The following is a 16,978-nucleotide window of genomic DNA, read 5'->3' as shown; positions in this document are numbered from 1 at the left end:
CTGACCCAGCATGGCAATTTCTTATGTTCTTTGCTCAGTGTGTGGTAGCAGCCAAGAAATCAAATAGAATGCTAAAAATGATTAGGAAAGGAATGGAGAATAAAACAGAGAATATCATAATGCCTCTTTATCACTCCATGTTGGGACTGAACTTTGAGTACTGTGTGCAATTCTGGTCACCACATCACAAAAAAGATATGGCGGAACTAGAAAAGGTACAGAAAAGGGCAACAAAAACGATTAAGAGTTTAGGGCTCTTCAGCTTGGAGAAAACATAGCTGAGGGAAGTATATGATAGAGGTCTATAAAATAATGGAGTCAAACAGGTAAATGCAAATCAGTTGTTTACTCTTTCAAAATATTCAAAAACTAGGGGACACACAATGAAGTTACTAGGTAATACATTTAAGAAAAATAGGAGAAAATGTTTTTTTACTCTAATGCATAATTAAACTCTGGAATTCCTTGCCAGAGGACGTGGTAAAAGCTATTAGTGTAGCTGGGTTTAAAAAAGGTTTGGACAAGTGCCTAGAAAAAGATTTCATAAACCATTATTAAGGTGGACTTGGGGAAATCCACTGCTTATCCCTGGGATAAGCAGCATGAAATCTATCAACCTTTTGGGATCCTGCCAAGTACTTGCGACCTGGACTGGCCACTGTTGGAAACAGGACACTGGGCTTGATGACCTTTGGTCTGATCCAGTATAGCAAAGTGTAAGTGTAAGAGTGAGTGAGTGAGTGAGTGAGTGAGTGAAAAAGCCTATGTGTATGACTGCATGTGGGAGAGAGAGCAAGTGTGTGTGTTGGACAGTGCGTATATGTGAGAAAGGAAAATGTTTAGGTGCACCCTCCCTCACCCCAACTAATTAACCAATATCAGGGTGACAGGAAATCAAAATTTCCTAGGTATGGACAGCAGTTTTTGTATTTTATTGGTGTTTGGAAAATTTTAAAATGTGTGTATGACTTTTTTATTATTGGATGTTATTCTATTTGTCAGCAGTTTTGAAATATTTTTTCTTTTTATTAGTATGGTTTTACTATTATGATTGATACAGGAAAATTGGTTCTTACCTGCTAATTTTTGTTCCTGTAGTACCACAGATCAGTCCAGACTCCTGGGTTTTGCCTCCCCTCCAGCAGATGGAGTTTGAGAAAGTTTTACTGCCACTGCCACTTAAGATGAGGTGCCTCCTGCAGTCCCTAAGTATTATTCTGTACCCAAGCCAGAAATATAAAGAAGAATCAAGTAACTATGCCTACTCCCTTAACTGAAAAGGGGGAAGAGGATAACCATAAAACAGGCAACACCAAAACGCCCTCACACCAAAAACCTGTGTGGGATCAACAAACCCTGTGTTTCTTCATAGACCATACAGCAAAAACAGACAGATCGAGCGGATTCTCCCAATACCCTTTGCTAATCAAGGGCGGGATTCTGGACTGATCTGTGGTACTACAAGAACGAAAATTAGCAAGTAAGAAACAATTTTCCTTTCCCTGTACGTACCCAGATCAGTCCAGACTCCTGGGATGTACCAAAGCTTTCCTAAGTAGGGTGGGGCTGGGAGAGTGCCGCTTGCAGCACACTCACGCCTAGACATCTGAGCGATAATGTCTAGCAAAGGTGTGCAATGACTTCCACATAGCAGTCCTACAGATCTCCTTAGGAGAGACTATTGGACACTCTGCCCAAGAGGCTACCTGACAGCGAGAAGAATGCGCCCGGGGACCTTCCGGAATTGGGTGGCCCTGACATATATATGCAAAATTAATCGCCTCTTTCAACCACCTCTCAATAGTCGCTTTTGACACCTTATGCCCTTTCTTGGGATCGCTCCACAACACAAAAAGGTGATCTGACATGCGGAAATTATTTCTGACCTCCAAGTATCTCAGCAAGGCTCGTTTGACGTCTAGGCAACGCAAATCTCTAGTGTGTGCCAATACCAGATCAAAGTTTGAGAAGGACAGGAGCTCCACTAACAGATTAACATGAAAGGATGCCACCTTGGGCAAGAAGGAAGGCACAGTCTGCAAGGAAATCCCCTCATCTGAGATTCTCATAAAGGGCTCCCTGCAGGAAAGAGCTTAAAGTTCGGAAATTCTGCACACCAAAAATAGCCACCAAAAAGACCACTTTCAAAGTGAGATCCTTTATAGTTGCACGCCGCAGAAGCTCGAAGGGGGGCGCACAGAGGCTCCGCAATATCACATTAAGGATCCAAGACAGGCACGGCTGTCGAACGGGAAGGCGCAAGTGCTTCACACCTCGAAGAAAATGTACAATGTCCAGATGTGCCAAAAGTGATGCACTATGAACCTTGCCTCAGAACCAACCTAGGGCTGCCACTTGAACCTTAAGTGAATTGAAGGACAGCCCTTTTGACAAACCATCCAGCCGGAACACCAGGAATCAAAAACATAAGAACATAAGAAAATGCCATACTGGGTCAGACCAAGGGTCCATCAAGCCCAGCATCCTGTTTCCAACAGTGGCCAATCCAGGCCATAAGAACCTGGCAAGTACCCAAAAACTAAGTCTATTAATCCATGTTACCACTGCTAATGGCAGTGGCTATTCTCTAAGGGGCGGATTTTAAAACCCCTGCGCGCCGGCGCGCCTATTTTGCATAGGCCGCCGGCGCACGCAGAGCCCCGGGATGCGCGTAAGTTCCGGGGCTTCCTGTCGGGGGCGTGGCGGGATGACGCGGCATTTAGGGGGCGGGGCGCGGCGTTTCGGGGGCGAAGTGGGCGTGGTTTCGGCCCGGGGGCGTGGCCGCGGCCTCCGGAACAGCCCCCGGGACCGGACCACGGAGCGGGGCAGCCGGCCGACACGTGCAAAGTTACGCCTGCTAAAAGCAGGCGTAACTTTGCCGACAAAGGTAAGGGGGGGGGGAAGGTGGGGGGAGGGCGAAGGAAAGTTCCCTCCGAAGCCGCTCCGAAATCGGAGCGGCCTCAGAGGGAACAGGCAGCGCGCGCCGACCCCAGATTTTATAAGATGTGCGCGGCTACGCGCGTATCTTATAAAATCCAGCGTACTTTTGTTCGCGCCTGCTGCGCGAACAAAAGTACGCGCTCGCGCAAGTATTTAAAATCTGCCCCTAAGTGAACTTAATAGTAGGTAATGGACTTCTCCTCCAAGAACTTATCCAATCCTTTTTTAAACACAGCTATACTAACTGCACCAACCACATCCTCTGGCAACAAATTCCAGAGTTTAATTGTGCGTTGAGTAAAAAAGAACTTTCTCCGATTAGTTTTAAATGTGCCCCATGCTAACTTCATGGAGTGCCCCCTAGTCTTTCTACTATCCGAAAGAGTAAATAACCGATTCACATCTACCCGTTCTAGACCTCTCATGATTTTAAACATCTCTATCATATCTCCCCTCAGTCATCTCTTCTCCAAGCTGAAAAGTCCTAACCTCTTTAGTCTTTCCTCATAGGGGAGTTGTTCCATTCCCCTTATCATTTTGGTAGCCCTTCTCTGTACCTTCTCCATCGCAATTATATCTTTTTTGAGATGCGGCGACCAGAACTGTACACAGTATTCAAGGTGCGGTCTCACCATGGAGCGATACAGAGGTATTATGACATTTTCCGTTTTATTCACCATTCCCTTTCTAATAATTCCCAACATTCTGTTTGCTTTTTTGACTGCCGCAGCACACTGAACCGACAATTTCAATGTGTTACCCACTATGACACCTAGATCTCTTTCTTGAGTTGTAGCACCTAATATGGAACCCAACATTGTGTAATTATAGCATGGGTTATTTTTCCCTATATGCATCACCTTGCACTTATCCACATTAAATTTTATCTGCCATTTGGATGCCCAATTTTCCAGTCTCACAAGGTCTTCCTGCAATTTATCACAATCTGCTTGTGATTTAACTACTCTGAACAATTTTGTGTCATCTGCAAATTTGATTATCTCACTTGTCGTATTTCTTTCCAGATCATTTATAAATATATTGAAAAGTAAGGGTCCCAATACAGATCCCTGAGGCACTCCACTGTCAACTCCCTTCCACTGAGAAAATTGTCTATTTAAGCCTACTCTGTTTCCTGTCTTTTAGCCAGTTTGCAATCCACGAAAGGACATCGCCACCTATCCCATGACTTTTTACTTTTCCTAGAAGCCTCTCATGAGGAACTTGTCAAACGCCTTCCGAAAATCCAAGTATACTATATCTACCACACCCATGCGTAGGACAGAGAGGTGGAAGACTTCCTAGATTGCAAGAGTGTAGCAATGACCACATCTGAATAAACTTTTTCCTTCAGAGACCACCTTTCAAAAGCCAAGCAACTAGACAGAATTGATCTGCCTGATCGAAACAAATTGGTTCCTGACACAGTAGATTTGGTAGATGGGTGAGCCAAAGAGGACCATCCACTGCTAGGTTGGACATCACCGTGGACGCCACAGCCACTCCGGCGCCACCAGAATCACCGGTCCTGGATGAACCTCTATTCTCCAGAGAATTTTGCACACCAGAGGGCAGGGAGGAAACACATACATCAGGACGTCCGTCGGCCAAGGCGTCTACTCCCTCTGCTCCTCTTTCTCTCCGCTGACTGAAGGAACACGGAGCCTTGGCATTTTGGAAGGTCGCCATTAAGTTCATGCATAGGGTCCCCCATGATGACAAACGACTGACATTGCCTCCTCGGGCAGCTCATATTCCCCAGGATCCAGCTGCTGACAACTTAGAAAATCCGCTTGCACATTGCCTGAGCCCGTTATGTGTGAGGCTGCCAGACCCTCCAGATGCTGCTCTGCCCACTCCACCAGAAGCCGAGCCTCCTGAGCCTCAGAATGACTCTTGGTGCCTCACTGGCGGTTGATATAGGCCACCGCTGTCGCCTAGTCCAACAAGATCCTCAACGACCGGCCCCTCACAAAGGGGAGAAACACTAGCATGGCCAAACATACCGCCCTGGTCTCTAGCCAATTGATGGACTAGGAAGGTTCCTCCGGAAACCAACAGCCTTGCACCGACTGATGAGGACATACTGCTCCCCAGCCGAAAAGACTGGCATTAGTAACAACCATCCAGATTGGAACATCAAGGTCCACGCCACAACTCAACTTGTCTGAGCGGAAACACCATGAGAGACTGGACCGTACAGGCTCCAGGAGAGGGAGAGGTAGCTACGACATTGGGTCCCAGCGAGACAGTAAGGCTGATTGCAGAGACCTCATAGAGCAAAAGCCCAGGGTACCAACTCCAAGGTAGAAGCCATAAACCCGAGTACTTGTAAATAATCCCAGACTCTGGGAACCCGCTTGGCTAACAACTCCCAAACCTGAGCCTGAAGCTTAGCAATGCGCTGCTCGGTAAGGAAGACTCTCCCCATCCTCATGTTGAAAAGTGCCCCCAGGAATTCCAGACTTTGGGAAGGAACCAGATGACTCTTGGCTAAATTGACGATCCACCCTAGCGATCGGCGATGACTGAGGACCAAATCTACCGCTGTCCGGCACAGGAATTCAGACTTCCCTCGAATCAACCAGTCGTCCAGATAGGGATGACCTAGAACACTCTCCCTTTGGAGAGCCTTGGTGAAAGTCCTGGGTGCTGTAGCTAGACCGAAGGGGAGAGTGCAGAACTGAAAGTGATCGCCCAGAATCATGAACCTCAGATATCATTGGTGATCCAATCAAACTCCGATGTGCAGATAAGTCTCGGTCAAATCCAGAGAGGCCAGAAACTACCCTTTGTGGGCTGCCGCAATTAAGGAGTGCAGCATCTCCATTCGGAACCGCGGAACCATCAGGACCACGTTCTCCTTCTTTAAGTCCAGGATTGGGTGGAACGTGCCCTCCTTCTTTGGAACGATGAAGTAAATGGAGTAGAGTCCGAATCCTCGTTCATCTGGAGGGATGGGGGACAATGGTTCCCAACTGATGCAGACGGCTGACAGTGGTCCTCACTGCAAGTTCCTTGCGTCGATATGAGCAGGGAGACAAAATAAAAATTGGCCTTATCACAGTTAAGACACACTGGTCCAACGTGATCTTCGTCCACTCTACTTAAGAGAGAGATAGGTGACTTCCTATCTGCGGAACTAAAGAGTGGACCAGCCTCACCTCATTGACAGGACTTGATGCCACTGCCTCCCTGGGAAGATCAGTCCCTGCCAGGTCAACTACCTCGAAAGGACTGAGACCAAGATGGATGTCGAGCAGAGACTTGTTTCGGAGCCGGACCAGAGGGGCTGGGCCCTCTGAATCTTCAATTCCCTTTGAAGCGGGAACATGAAGATGGGAAACTCTTGCCTCTCTGCCTGTCCTCAGGCAACTTATGGACCTTATTCTCTCCCAGAGACGTGATTCATTTCCTCAAGATCCTTGCTGAAGAGTAACTTTCCCTTAAAAGGCAAAAATCCCAACTGCATCTTAGAGGAAACATCAGCCGACCAATTTCTCAACCAGAGGCGGCACTGGGCCGACACCGCAGACATCATAGTCCGAGAAGTCATAAGGCAGCAGCACTGTACACCACGACGGCCTCCAGCCGTTCCGCCTGGAGGGCCTCAGCCTCAGAAAAAGACTTGTCACCTTGTAGCTGCTGAACCCGGCAAAGACCAGCTCGCAGCATGAAACTGCCACACATTGTGGCCCAAGTGCTGAGCTTGGAAACCTCAAAGATCTTCTTGAGGTGTACTTCCAGTTTTGTTTTTTTTTTTTATCCTGAAGATCCCTTTAAAGCTGCTGCTTCGGTGACCAGAATGTTAGTCTTCTTGGTGACAGCAGAAATTGCAGCATCCATCTTGGGAACCTTGAGTAGGTTGAGCGCTTCCTCGGGCAATGGATACAATCTGTCCATAGCCCTGCTGACGTTCAAACCGATGTCCGGAGTATCCCACTCCCGGAACAGAAAAGCACTTACTGAACTATGGAACAAGAAGGAGTTTGCGGGACCCCAGAGGCCAACCATGACCAGGTACATCGCCCCCAAATTGGAATCCTATGGCAGGACTTCAATACCCAACTCCTCCAACATTGCTGGAATAAGTGGGCTCAGCTCCTCGTTATGGAATAAACGGACCACCTTAGGGTCATCACCCTCTAGGAATGTGCCCTGCAAGGACAGATTCAAATCCAGCACATTAACCCCAGGCGGTCGAGGAAGAATCCGTGGCAGCCGCAGGCACTGCAGCCCTCAGGAGCCACTGGACTCTAGGGGACCCTGCGGCCGCGGAGGTCCTGGACATTTTGGCAGACCACCCCGGGGCCTCTGGACGTACCCAGACATGCAGCCTTTCTGGTCTTAAAGGCCTTATGGAGCAGGAGCACAAACTCAGAAGAAAATGAAGACGATGAATCCGAAGGATCTCCGGGTTCCTCCTCACTGCCAGGAGGGCCCCCAGCCCGCTGACAACCTCCTCCGGAGGCCTGTGCTCTGGAGACAAGGGAGGGAGATCTGAACTCCCCTCCACGGCCCATGCTGCCCCAAGACACGGGAGACACTGCCCGTGTCACCCGTAGACCTCCCCAATGGTCCCTCCCCCCCTGGGGAGGCATCGGGAGCAAAGGCCGGTGGGGAAAGATACGAACATGCGTCCCCGCAGGAAGAACAGGCCGCCCCACACGGCATCCACAAGTGAAACCGGGATACCCCCCGGTGAAGCGCCACTCAGGAGAGAGGCCAAATGAGGCAGGGGAGAGAAGAAAATAAAAGCTCTGACGTTGGCTGCCAGATGACAGAACTGACGGAAGGCTAAAACATACTACAAACCCTCTCACTGTAGATGCTGTATACTTTCCTTAAAAAAGCAGCAGGCGGCTCCTGAAGAGGCAACAGGCTGTGAAGATCCCACAGGGTGAGTGTTCCGGGACCCCCAGGTATCAGCCCTGTCTGGCCAGGGATCCGAGCAACACAGGGATCCCGACCCCTGCTCTCAAGCCTCACATTCCAGAAGGGATGACCCCATCAGAGTCTTGAGGCACCTCGTCTTAAGTGGCAGTGTCAGTTAAACTTTCTCTGACTCCATCTGCAGGAGGGGAGGCAAAACCCAGGAGTGTGGACTGATCTGGGTATGTACAGGGAATTTATATTTTTTTATTTTATTGTTTGATGTTTTATGAGGCATGGTAATATTTCTGTTTTTCCATTGTTGCAATGCATACAGAGTTTGGCTAGGTGTAATTACCAGTTCAGCTTTTGTCTGCATGTTTCTATTTATACTTTTTTAAAGTCACTTTATTTTGTATTTGGTGAGATTGTGCATGTTGATTGAGATGAGGTATTCTGAAGCATGCAGTTTCTGTGTAGGGATCTATAGCAATCTAGCCTATTCTGTTTTCCTAATTGGGGGTATATTGGAGAGAAAGGGGGTGCATTTTTCTCTTCTCCTGTTTTAATTTTGTTTTTACATGAGGAAAAACATATCCGTTTCAATCAAATTTTTACAAAATTCTTGAATATTTTTAACTGAAAATTAGTATCAGTTACAATTAATACTCAAGAGTTGTATGACAGGAATCTAGCAGATCAGGGGGCCGAACCGTTTATGGCATTTGAGGACCAGAGTTACCTATCCCCAATTTAAATCTTGGCATACCACTTCCACAAGGTTGCCTACCCCTGTTCTAGAGCTTTCTTTCCTCTAAAAATGGTTTGCTTCTTGTAAATTATTGATACCTAGGGAGGGAACTGGATGCACTACCATATTCCCCATTCTCCTCTGCTCTAGGTTTTCACTGGACTGCATCCACACTGTCAATTTGCTGGCACACTCTCCAAAATTAGACACAACTGGGGCAATTTTCAAACCATCAATATTGCTGCAAAGTCTGCGGGTACATTTTAATCTGCAGTCTTAGTACCACCAGTTTTTAAATTTCTGAAAATACAAAAACGTGGAGAAGCACACTTACTTGCCCTACTTCATCAAAAGCCATGACAACCACAGCGGCTCCATACTGCTTAATGATCTGGGCCTTCTTGAGGAAGTCGTCCTCGCCTTCTTTCAGGCTGATGCTATTCACAATGCACTTGCCTTGGCAGCACTTCAGCCCGGCTTCAATCACTGAGAAATTCGAGGAGTCAATACACAGCGGCACCTGCAAACGGAGCAAAGATAGTTAGCGCACACTCCTAGAAGCCCACTACACTCATGTGGTGGAAAATCCACTAATTTATTATGTGTTATCTCATATTGGTATACTCTCAGTTCTATTAATACACTCATCACCCACTATCAGTGTTTTGTATGTTTTTCAAAAATTCAAAGAAATGTTGAACTTATATGCTCATAAAACCTATAGGACAAAAAAATTCATCAATAAATAGCAATAAATATTCAAGAGTGCTTAAAATAAGAACACATGAAATAAAACATCCTTCTAGCAGCCTTCACTCCTTTCATTATCCACTGCACTGTTGCAAAAGCTGACTGAAACAGTCATGTTTGTAAACTTTTCTTAAACATGGCATCATCATCAATTAAAAGTAGTTCCTTCAGCATCACATTCATAATCTCATTGGTGCACAGGAAAGGGCCAGTGTGCAGTTTGCTTTAATTTGGTCTCAGGGAAGGACGGTGACATACATAAAAGAATGTCCATCGGTTGATACTTAGTGCTCACGTGGGTCTACATTCTCTTAAGCAATTACACAGATAGCAAATGCTGCTTACCTGTAACAAGTGTTCTCACAGGACAAGCAGGATGGTAGTCCTCACATATGGGTGAGTACCGAGCTGAGGATGACCGAGAATGCACCAAATGTACTCAGGTATGCAAGGCACTAGGCCTGGGATGAAATTTAGCCGATGGCATCCTGAACCCCACCGGGCAGGCGGAAGGGTGTTGGTACGTCGCATTGTAAATAGGTTGCGCAAGACAGACTGGCCAAAGATGGAATCTTGTCTTCCGGCTTTATCTAAGCAATAATGGGCTGTAAAGGTATGGAGGGAACTCCAGGTGGCAGCCCTGCAAATTTCAAAAAAGTGGCACCGAGCATAGGTGTGCTACTGAAGTCGCCATGGCCCTCACAGAGTGTGCTTTAACAAGGTCTTGAAGTGGAATGCCTGCTTGCTGATAGCAAAAGGATATGCAGTCCGCTAACCAGGAGGAGAGAGTCTGCTTACCCACAGGTTGCCCCAATTTGATGGAATGGAAAGAGACAAACAATTGACTGCTTTTCCTGTGGGCAGCTGTACGGGCTAGGTAGAACGCTAGAGCCCGTTTGCAGTCAAGGGTATGCAGAGCCTGCTCTCCTGGATTGGAATGGGGCCTGGGAAAAAAAGGTAGGTAGTATAATGGATTGATTGAGATGAACCTCTGAAACTAACTTAGGTAAGAATTTAAGGTGAGTGCGGAGTACTGACCAGTCCTGCAGTAGTTTAGTGTAAGGCAGATAGGTAACTAGAGCCTGTAATTCACTAATTCTGCGAGCGGAAGTGATTGCCAAAAGGAAAATCACTTTCCATGTGAGATATCGAAGGTCACAGGATTGAAGAGGCTCGAATGGTGGTTTCATGAGCCGACCCAAAACTAGGTTGAGGTCCCAAGTAGGGGCTGGAGGACACAGAGGAGGCTCGAGGTGAAGCAAGCCTTTCAAAAAAAGTGTTACAAGGGGTTGTATTGATATGGGAACATCCGACACCTTTATGGAAGGCGGCTACCACATTGCCATGCATCCTGATGGAGGAAGTTTTTAGACTTGAATCTGACAAGTGCCAGAGATAGTCCAGAAACTTCGTGATTGGACAGGTAAAGGGGTCAAGGGATTGAGAAGAGTATCATGACGTGAACCTGGTCCATTTGTAAGAATACAATTTTCTTGTGGAAGACTTCCATGAAGCAATCAGGACACGGGAAACTGGTTCAGAAAGGTTAAGTGGCTGAAGGTTTAACCTTTCAACATCCACGCAGTCAGGGACAAGGCTTGAAGATTGGGGTGGCGAGGACACCCGTCATTTTGAGTGATTAGAAGCGGGTCCTTTCCCAAGGGAATGTGCCTGCGAATGGAAGGATCCTGAAGTATTGGAAACCACACTTGGCGTGGCCAGTGGGGTGCTATCAGGACCATGGTTCTCTCTTGGCTGATAGTGTTGGCTGCGAGTGAGAGAGCAGAAGTTGTCTACTTTGCAATTTTGAGGTGACACAAAGAGGTCTATTTGAGGATAACCCCATTGTTGTAGGATCGAGTTCACTACTGAGGGGTTGAGAGACCACGCGTGCGGTTGAAAGGTGCAACTCAGCTTGTCTGCCAACACATTGTCCACTCCCGGCAAGTAGGTGGCCCTGAGGTATATCGAGTGGGAGAGGGCCTCCGCCCATATCTGCGCAGCTTCCTGACACAGAAGGTAGGAGCCCGTTCCTCCCTGTTTGTTGATGTACCACATGGCCAATTGGTTGTCCGTCTGGATCAGGATGACTTGATTGGACAGGCGATCCTGAAATACTCTGAGAGCGTATCGGGTTGCTCGCAGCTCCAGGAAATTAATTTGGTGTTTTTTGCTTCCTCTGGAGGCCAATATCCTTGTGTCTGCAGATCGGCCACGTGGAGTCCCCAGCCGAGGTTGGAAGCATCAGTGGTGAGAGTTATTTGAAGGTCTGGAGCCTGGAAGGGCAAGCCCTGGAGGAGATTGACCTGATTTCTCCACCAGGCGAGAGACTGACTGAGTGAGTCGGTTACGTGGACAATGGTCGACAGGGGCTGAATGGATTGAGTCCATTGTGACCTTAGAGTCCACTGCATGACTCATGGCCAAGCGGGCCATTGGGGTGACCTGAACTGAGGACGCCATGTGTCCCAGGAGGATGAGAAAGTGGTGTGCAGTCATGGAGTGCTGAGTCTGCAGCTGATGTGCAAGAGACATGAGAGTGAGAGCTCGCTGTCGAGGAAGAAAAGCCTTTGCCTGCAAAGTGTCCAAGTCTGCCCCAATGAACGATAATGTTTGAGATGGGACTAAGTAGGATTTGTCGTAGTTGACGAGAAATCCGAGTGAAATTAGAGTGTGTAAAGTAAGATGTAGGGACGACAGAGCAGCTTGCTGAGTGGAAGCCCTGATTAACGACTGGACTGAAGGATGGAGTGATCGGATGTTCTCCATGTCTGTAGAGGTGGGGAGTCAGGTGGAATGGAGAGAAAGTTCAGATGATAACCTTGAGCAATTATTGCTAGGACCCACTGGTCTGTTGTGATTGAGTGCCACCTGTTGTTGAAATGGCATAATCGACCTTCCACTGGTATGTGGGGCAATGGAAGCTGGCTGCTGCTCTCTATGCAGGAGTCAAAAACCGGAAGCAGGGCCCGGCTGAGGAGCAGCTTGCAGTTTTTGTTTTCATGTCTGACGAGACTGGGCTTTTTGAAATGGTATCGTAGAACGGGTTCTAGTTGGTGGCGGGTAGGACTTCTTTGGGCGGAAGAATGACTTCTTAGAGTCCTTTCTGAAGGGCTGTTTTGAAGAGTACTCAGAAGGCATCAGAGAGAGCTGTCTTAGGGTCTCAAGATGGTCCTTGAGTTCCGCCACCATTCATTGAATCTGCTCGCCAAACAGATTATCTCCTACACAAGGCAGGTCAGATAATCTGTCTTGTACTTCAGGGCGAAGGTCGGAAAACTTGAGCCAGGCTCATCGTCTTGCCAAGATAGCAGCTGCAGATAACCTGGTAGCAGTGTCAAAGATATCGTAAGATGATCTGATCTCATGCTTGCCTGCCTCAAAACCCTTGTTTACTAGGGTTTGGAGTTGCTCTTGAAATTGATGAGGCAGGGAGTCTGTTAAGTCTTGTATCTGCTTAAATAAGACCCTATTATATTGGGTCATAAAGAGCTGATAAGAGTCAATTCTGGAGATGAGCATTGATCCCTGGAAGACACAGCGACCAATGGCATCTAGAAATTTCTGTTCCTTGCCTGGGGGAAAGGAAGTGTGAGGTTTTTATATCCTTGTTCTTTTCTGGGCAGATTCGACAACCACAGATTGGTGATCCAATTGAGGTTTGTGAAAGCCTGGAGCTGACTGAATAAGATAGGTGGTGTCAGCTTTCCTATGGACTGGAGCCACAGAGCCAGTTCTTTTTGAGGCGATCCAGAAGAACCTGGTGGATAGGGATGGAGGTTATTTCCTTGGGAGCATCCAGGAATTGTAACAGCTACATCATTTGATGCCTATCATCTTGTTTAGTCTGCAATTGGAAGGGAACCAATTCAGGCATCTCCTTCAAAAAATGTATAAAGGAAAGGTCCTCTGGAGGAGAACGCTTTCTGCTTTCAGTAGGTGAAGGTGGTGAAGGCAAATCATCGGTGCCTGGTGAAGAATCATCGATCCAGGTGTCGTAGGGATCAGCACCTGCTCCTCTAGGGCAGTGGTCCCCAACCTTTTTTGCACCAGGGACCGGCTTCAAGCAAGACCATTTTTCCATGGCCCGGCGGGGCTTTGGTCATATGGGGGCGGGGTTATGGAGGGGGTTGGATTTTAGTGCACACTTATCATTTAATTATGACATTTATAATGTGAATGTGACTCAACTCACCATAGGTTCTCACATGCATGGCACACTGACCCATGATCGTCACGGGGCTAGATGTAAAAGTACAGTTTGTATCCACGGGAACCCCCCTGACCCACAATAATGGATGTAAAGCAGAATTATGACATTCCCCATACAACTCACCCTACAAAAAAGTTATTCTGGTTCTGGTGACATCTCAGTAACAGCAACTCAAACTCCTTCTACTTCCAGGCTCAATAGCCCTACTTATGAAAAGACACCAGTTTACCACCAATGCATGTCCTCTTGAGAAAACACAACAAATAAGACCGATACAAACGCTTACATGCTAGCAAAATATCTCATCTCGGTAACAGACACAGAACCGACCTAACATACTCCCAGGATCTGTAGTAATGCACATAAACTAATCCGCACACAGTTACACCTGTATTATGGAATACACTCAAACACGAGCAACCCTAGCTATGAAAAGGCAACACTACAAATATTAAATCAGGTCCTAAAAACCAATACACCTCTTATTAGGAAAACAGAACTAGCCAAGCAGCTATAGATCTCCACACAGAAATAACTGTATAACTATACTAATAAGCAGAATAAATGTTTCACAATAACTATGAACAGAATAACATCCAACATTTAAAAACTCATAAAAACTATTAAACATTCTCCAAACACCAATAAAATATTTCAAAAAAGCAGACATCACACAATTAAAATGGCAGACAATCAAGAAAAATAAACTTAAAAAGCTACCTTTACTTACCCCCTCCAGCAGCTCTCCTACTCCCCTTCCCTGCAGGCCGTGGAACACACCAGAAGCAGTAGTAGAAGCTAAGCTCTATACTTATGGTCCTCTTCCTTAGTGCCCATGTCTCTCACACACACACCATACCAGTCATGCCCCCATGACCAGTTTCTGTCTCTCACACACCAATCATCTCCCAAACAGTCTTTGGCACACACACACCAGTCATCTTCCTGAACAGTTTCTCTCATGCCATACACACACACACAGGCTTCCCACTCCCGTGTTCTACTTACATATATGGGCTTCTCACTCTCATAATCATTTTCTCTGTCTCTCTCTCTCTCTCACACACACACACACACTCACTAGTCTCTCACTTCCATGCTTGTTCTCTCCACATGCACAGGCTTCTCATTCCCATAATCACTTTCTTTCTCTCTCTCACTCACACACACACACACACACTCACCAGTCTCTCACTCCCATGTTCTCTTTCAGATATACAGGCTTCTCCCTCCCATGATGTGTCTCACACACACCCAGGTTTCTCACTCCCATGCTCACTCTTCACGTGCACAGGTTTCTCATTCCCATAATCACTTTCTCTCTGTTACACACACACCAGTCTCTCTCATTTCCATGCTCACTCTTCACGTGCACAGGTTTCTCATTCCCATAATCACTTTCTCTCTGTTACACACACACCAGTCTCTCTCATTTCCATGCTCACTCTCCACGTGCACAGGCTTCTCATTCCCTGAATCACATTCTCTCACATTCACACACACCAGTCTTTTTCTCTCACACACACCGTCACCTTACCAAGCAGTCTCTCTCTCATATGCATGCACACTCACCCAGGTTTCTCACTCCCATGCTTTCTTTCACCCCCACAAAGGAAAATTAGTTTCTTACCTGATAATTTTCGTTCCTGTAGTACCAAGGATCAGTCCAGGACACCTGGGTTGTGGCTCCGCACCAGTAGATGGAGACAGACTAAAACTTGTGGGCGGAGCCATATATGCCCCTGTGCCAGTCACAGCCCCTCAGTCATACGTAATGTCAAAGTAGAAAACACAACCAGAGAACTAAAACCAAAACTAGCTATAAACCGCTAATAGAACGGGGAAAGAAACACCCCTTCAGGAAACGTACTCTCCCACCGAGAGAGCGAAACAAGCGGACAAGATTAACCCAGAATAGTGAGCGGACTCTCCGTTACTTCAGCATAGCACTGCGGGCGGGATCCTGGACTGATCCTTGGTACTACAGGAACGAAAATTATCAGGTAAGAAACTAATTTTCCTTTCCCTGTACGTACCAGGATCAGTCCAGGACACCTGGGATGTACCAGAGCCAACTTACCGAGGGTGGGAAGCAGAGAGTCCCGCTCGGAGTACCCTCTCTCCAAATCTCCCGGAATCGGTAGCCCGGACATCCAACCGGTAAAACCGGATAAAGGTATGCAACGACTTCCAGGTAGCCACCCTGCAAATCTCTTGAGGCTACACCAGAGAAGCTTCCGCCCAAGACGCAGCTGGAGAGCGAGTCGAGGGAGCCCGAAGACCCACGGGAAATGGTTTACCCCCGCACCGAGTATGCCGAACCAATGGCCTCCTTGAGCCAACGGGCAATCGTCGTGCGGGACGCTGCAACTCCTTTCTTTGGACCAGAAAACAAAAACAACAGATGATCTGTGACCCGAAATGGATAAGTGACCTCCAGACAGCGAAGGAGGGATCTCCGCACGTCAAACTTCCGTAACTCCCACGCTTCTGGATCAGAGGGCACCCCGACCGCGAAAGCGGACAGCTCAACCGATTGAAAAACATGGAAGGCCGACACCCCTTTCGGCAGGAAGGAAGGAACCATCCGCAATGGAAGGCCGACACCCCTTTCGGCAGGAAGGAAGGAACCGTCCGCAAATAAACTCCGGAATCGGAAATACGCAAGAAGGGTTCCCTACAGGACAAAGCCTGTAACTCCGAAACACGCCGTGCCGAAGCAATCGCCACCAAGAACACCGTCTTTAACGTGAGAACCTGAATATTTAAGCGGTTCAAGGGTTCAAACAGCGCCGCGCATAAAGCGGAGAGAACCGAATGGAGGATCCAAGCCGGTCAGGGGAGACGCAATGGAGGACGAAGGTGCTTAGCTCCCCGAAGGAAACGGGAGATATCCGGGTGAAGAGCCAGGAAAGTACCACGGACCTTACCTCGCAAACAACCAATCGCCGCCACTTGGACCCGTAGAGAACTGCAAGCCAGACCTTTGGCAAGACCTGCCTGGAGGAACGCCAGAATGTCGGAGACAGAAGCCGCAGTAGGGACCACCCCACGCTGCACGCACCATTCCTCAAAATCCACCCAGACACGGACATAAGCCAGGGACATCGCCTGTTTCCTGGAACGTAGCAACGTGGCTACCACCGCATCTGAGTAACCTTTTCTCTTCAGCCGCTTCCTCGCAAACCCATGCCGCGAGACAGAAGTGATCCGCATTCTCCAAACAGACGGGGCCCCGATGGAGTAGACCCGCCATTCCCTGGAGCTGAAGGGGTGCCGCCACTGTGAGCTGGACGAAGTCTGCGAACCATGGCCGGCGCGGCCACTCCGGTGCCACCAGGATCACGTTGGCTGGGTGCAACTCTATGCGCCACAGAATCTTGCTGATCATCGGCCACGGGGGAACCACGTACAGCAGAACATCCGTCGGCCCGGGGAGCGCCAACGCATCG

The 16,978-nt window shown here is 47.8% G+C and overlaps 1 protein-coding gene across 3 annotated transcripts in view; it reads right to left on the bottom strand.

The window, feature by feature from the left end:
• Window positions 1-16,978, bottom strand: part of MTR (5-methyltetrahydrofolate-homocysteine methyltransferase) — a 357,506-nt gene that overhangs the window by 237,459 nt on the left and 103,069 nt on the right. For all 3 annotated transcript variants that reach the window (XM_029593902.1, XM_029593903.1, XM_029593904.1), the window contains one exon: window positions 8,898-9,083. In XM_029593902.1, the coding sequence (XP_029449762.1) occupies window positions 8,898-9,083 (186 nt within the window). The remainder of the gene's footprint in view (window positions 1-8,897; window positions 9,084-16,978) is intronic.

This window comes from Rhinatrema bivittatum, chromosome 3 (genome assembly GCF_901001135.1).
Source record: "Rhinatrema bivittatum chromosome 3, aRhiBiv1.1, whole genome shotgun sequence".
Taxonomy (NCBI): Eukaryota; Metazoa; Chordata; class Amphibia; order Gymnophiona; family Rhinatrematidae; genus Rhinatrema; species Rhinatrema bivittatum.
The sequence above is the reverse complement of the archived record's forward strand: the minus strand, read 5'-3'. Positions and strand labels throughout refer to the sequence as shown.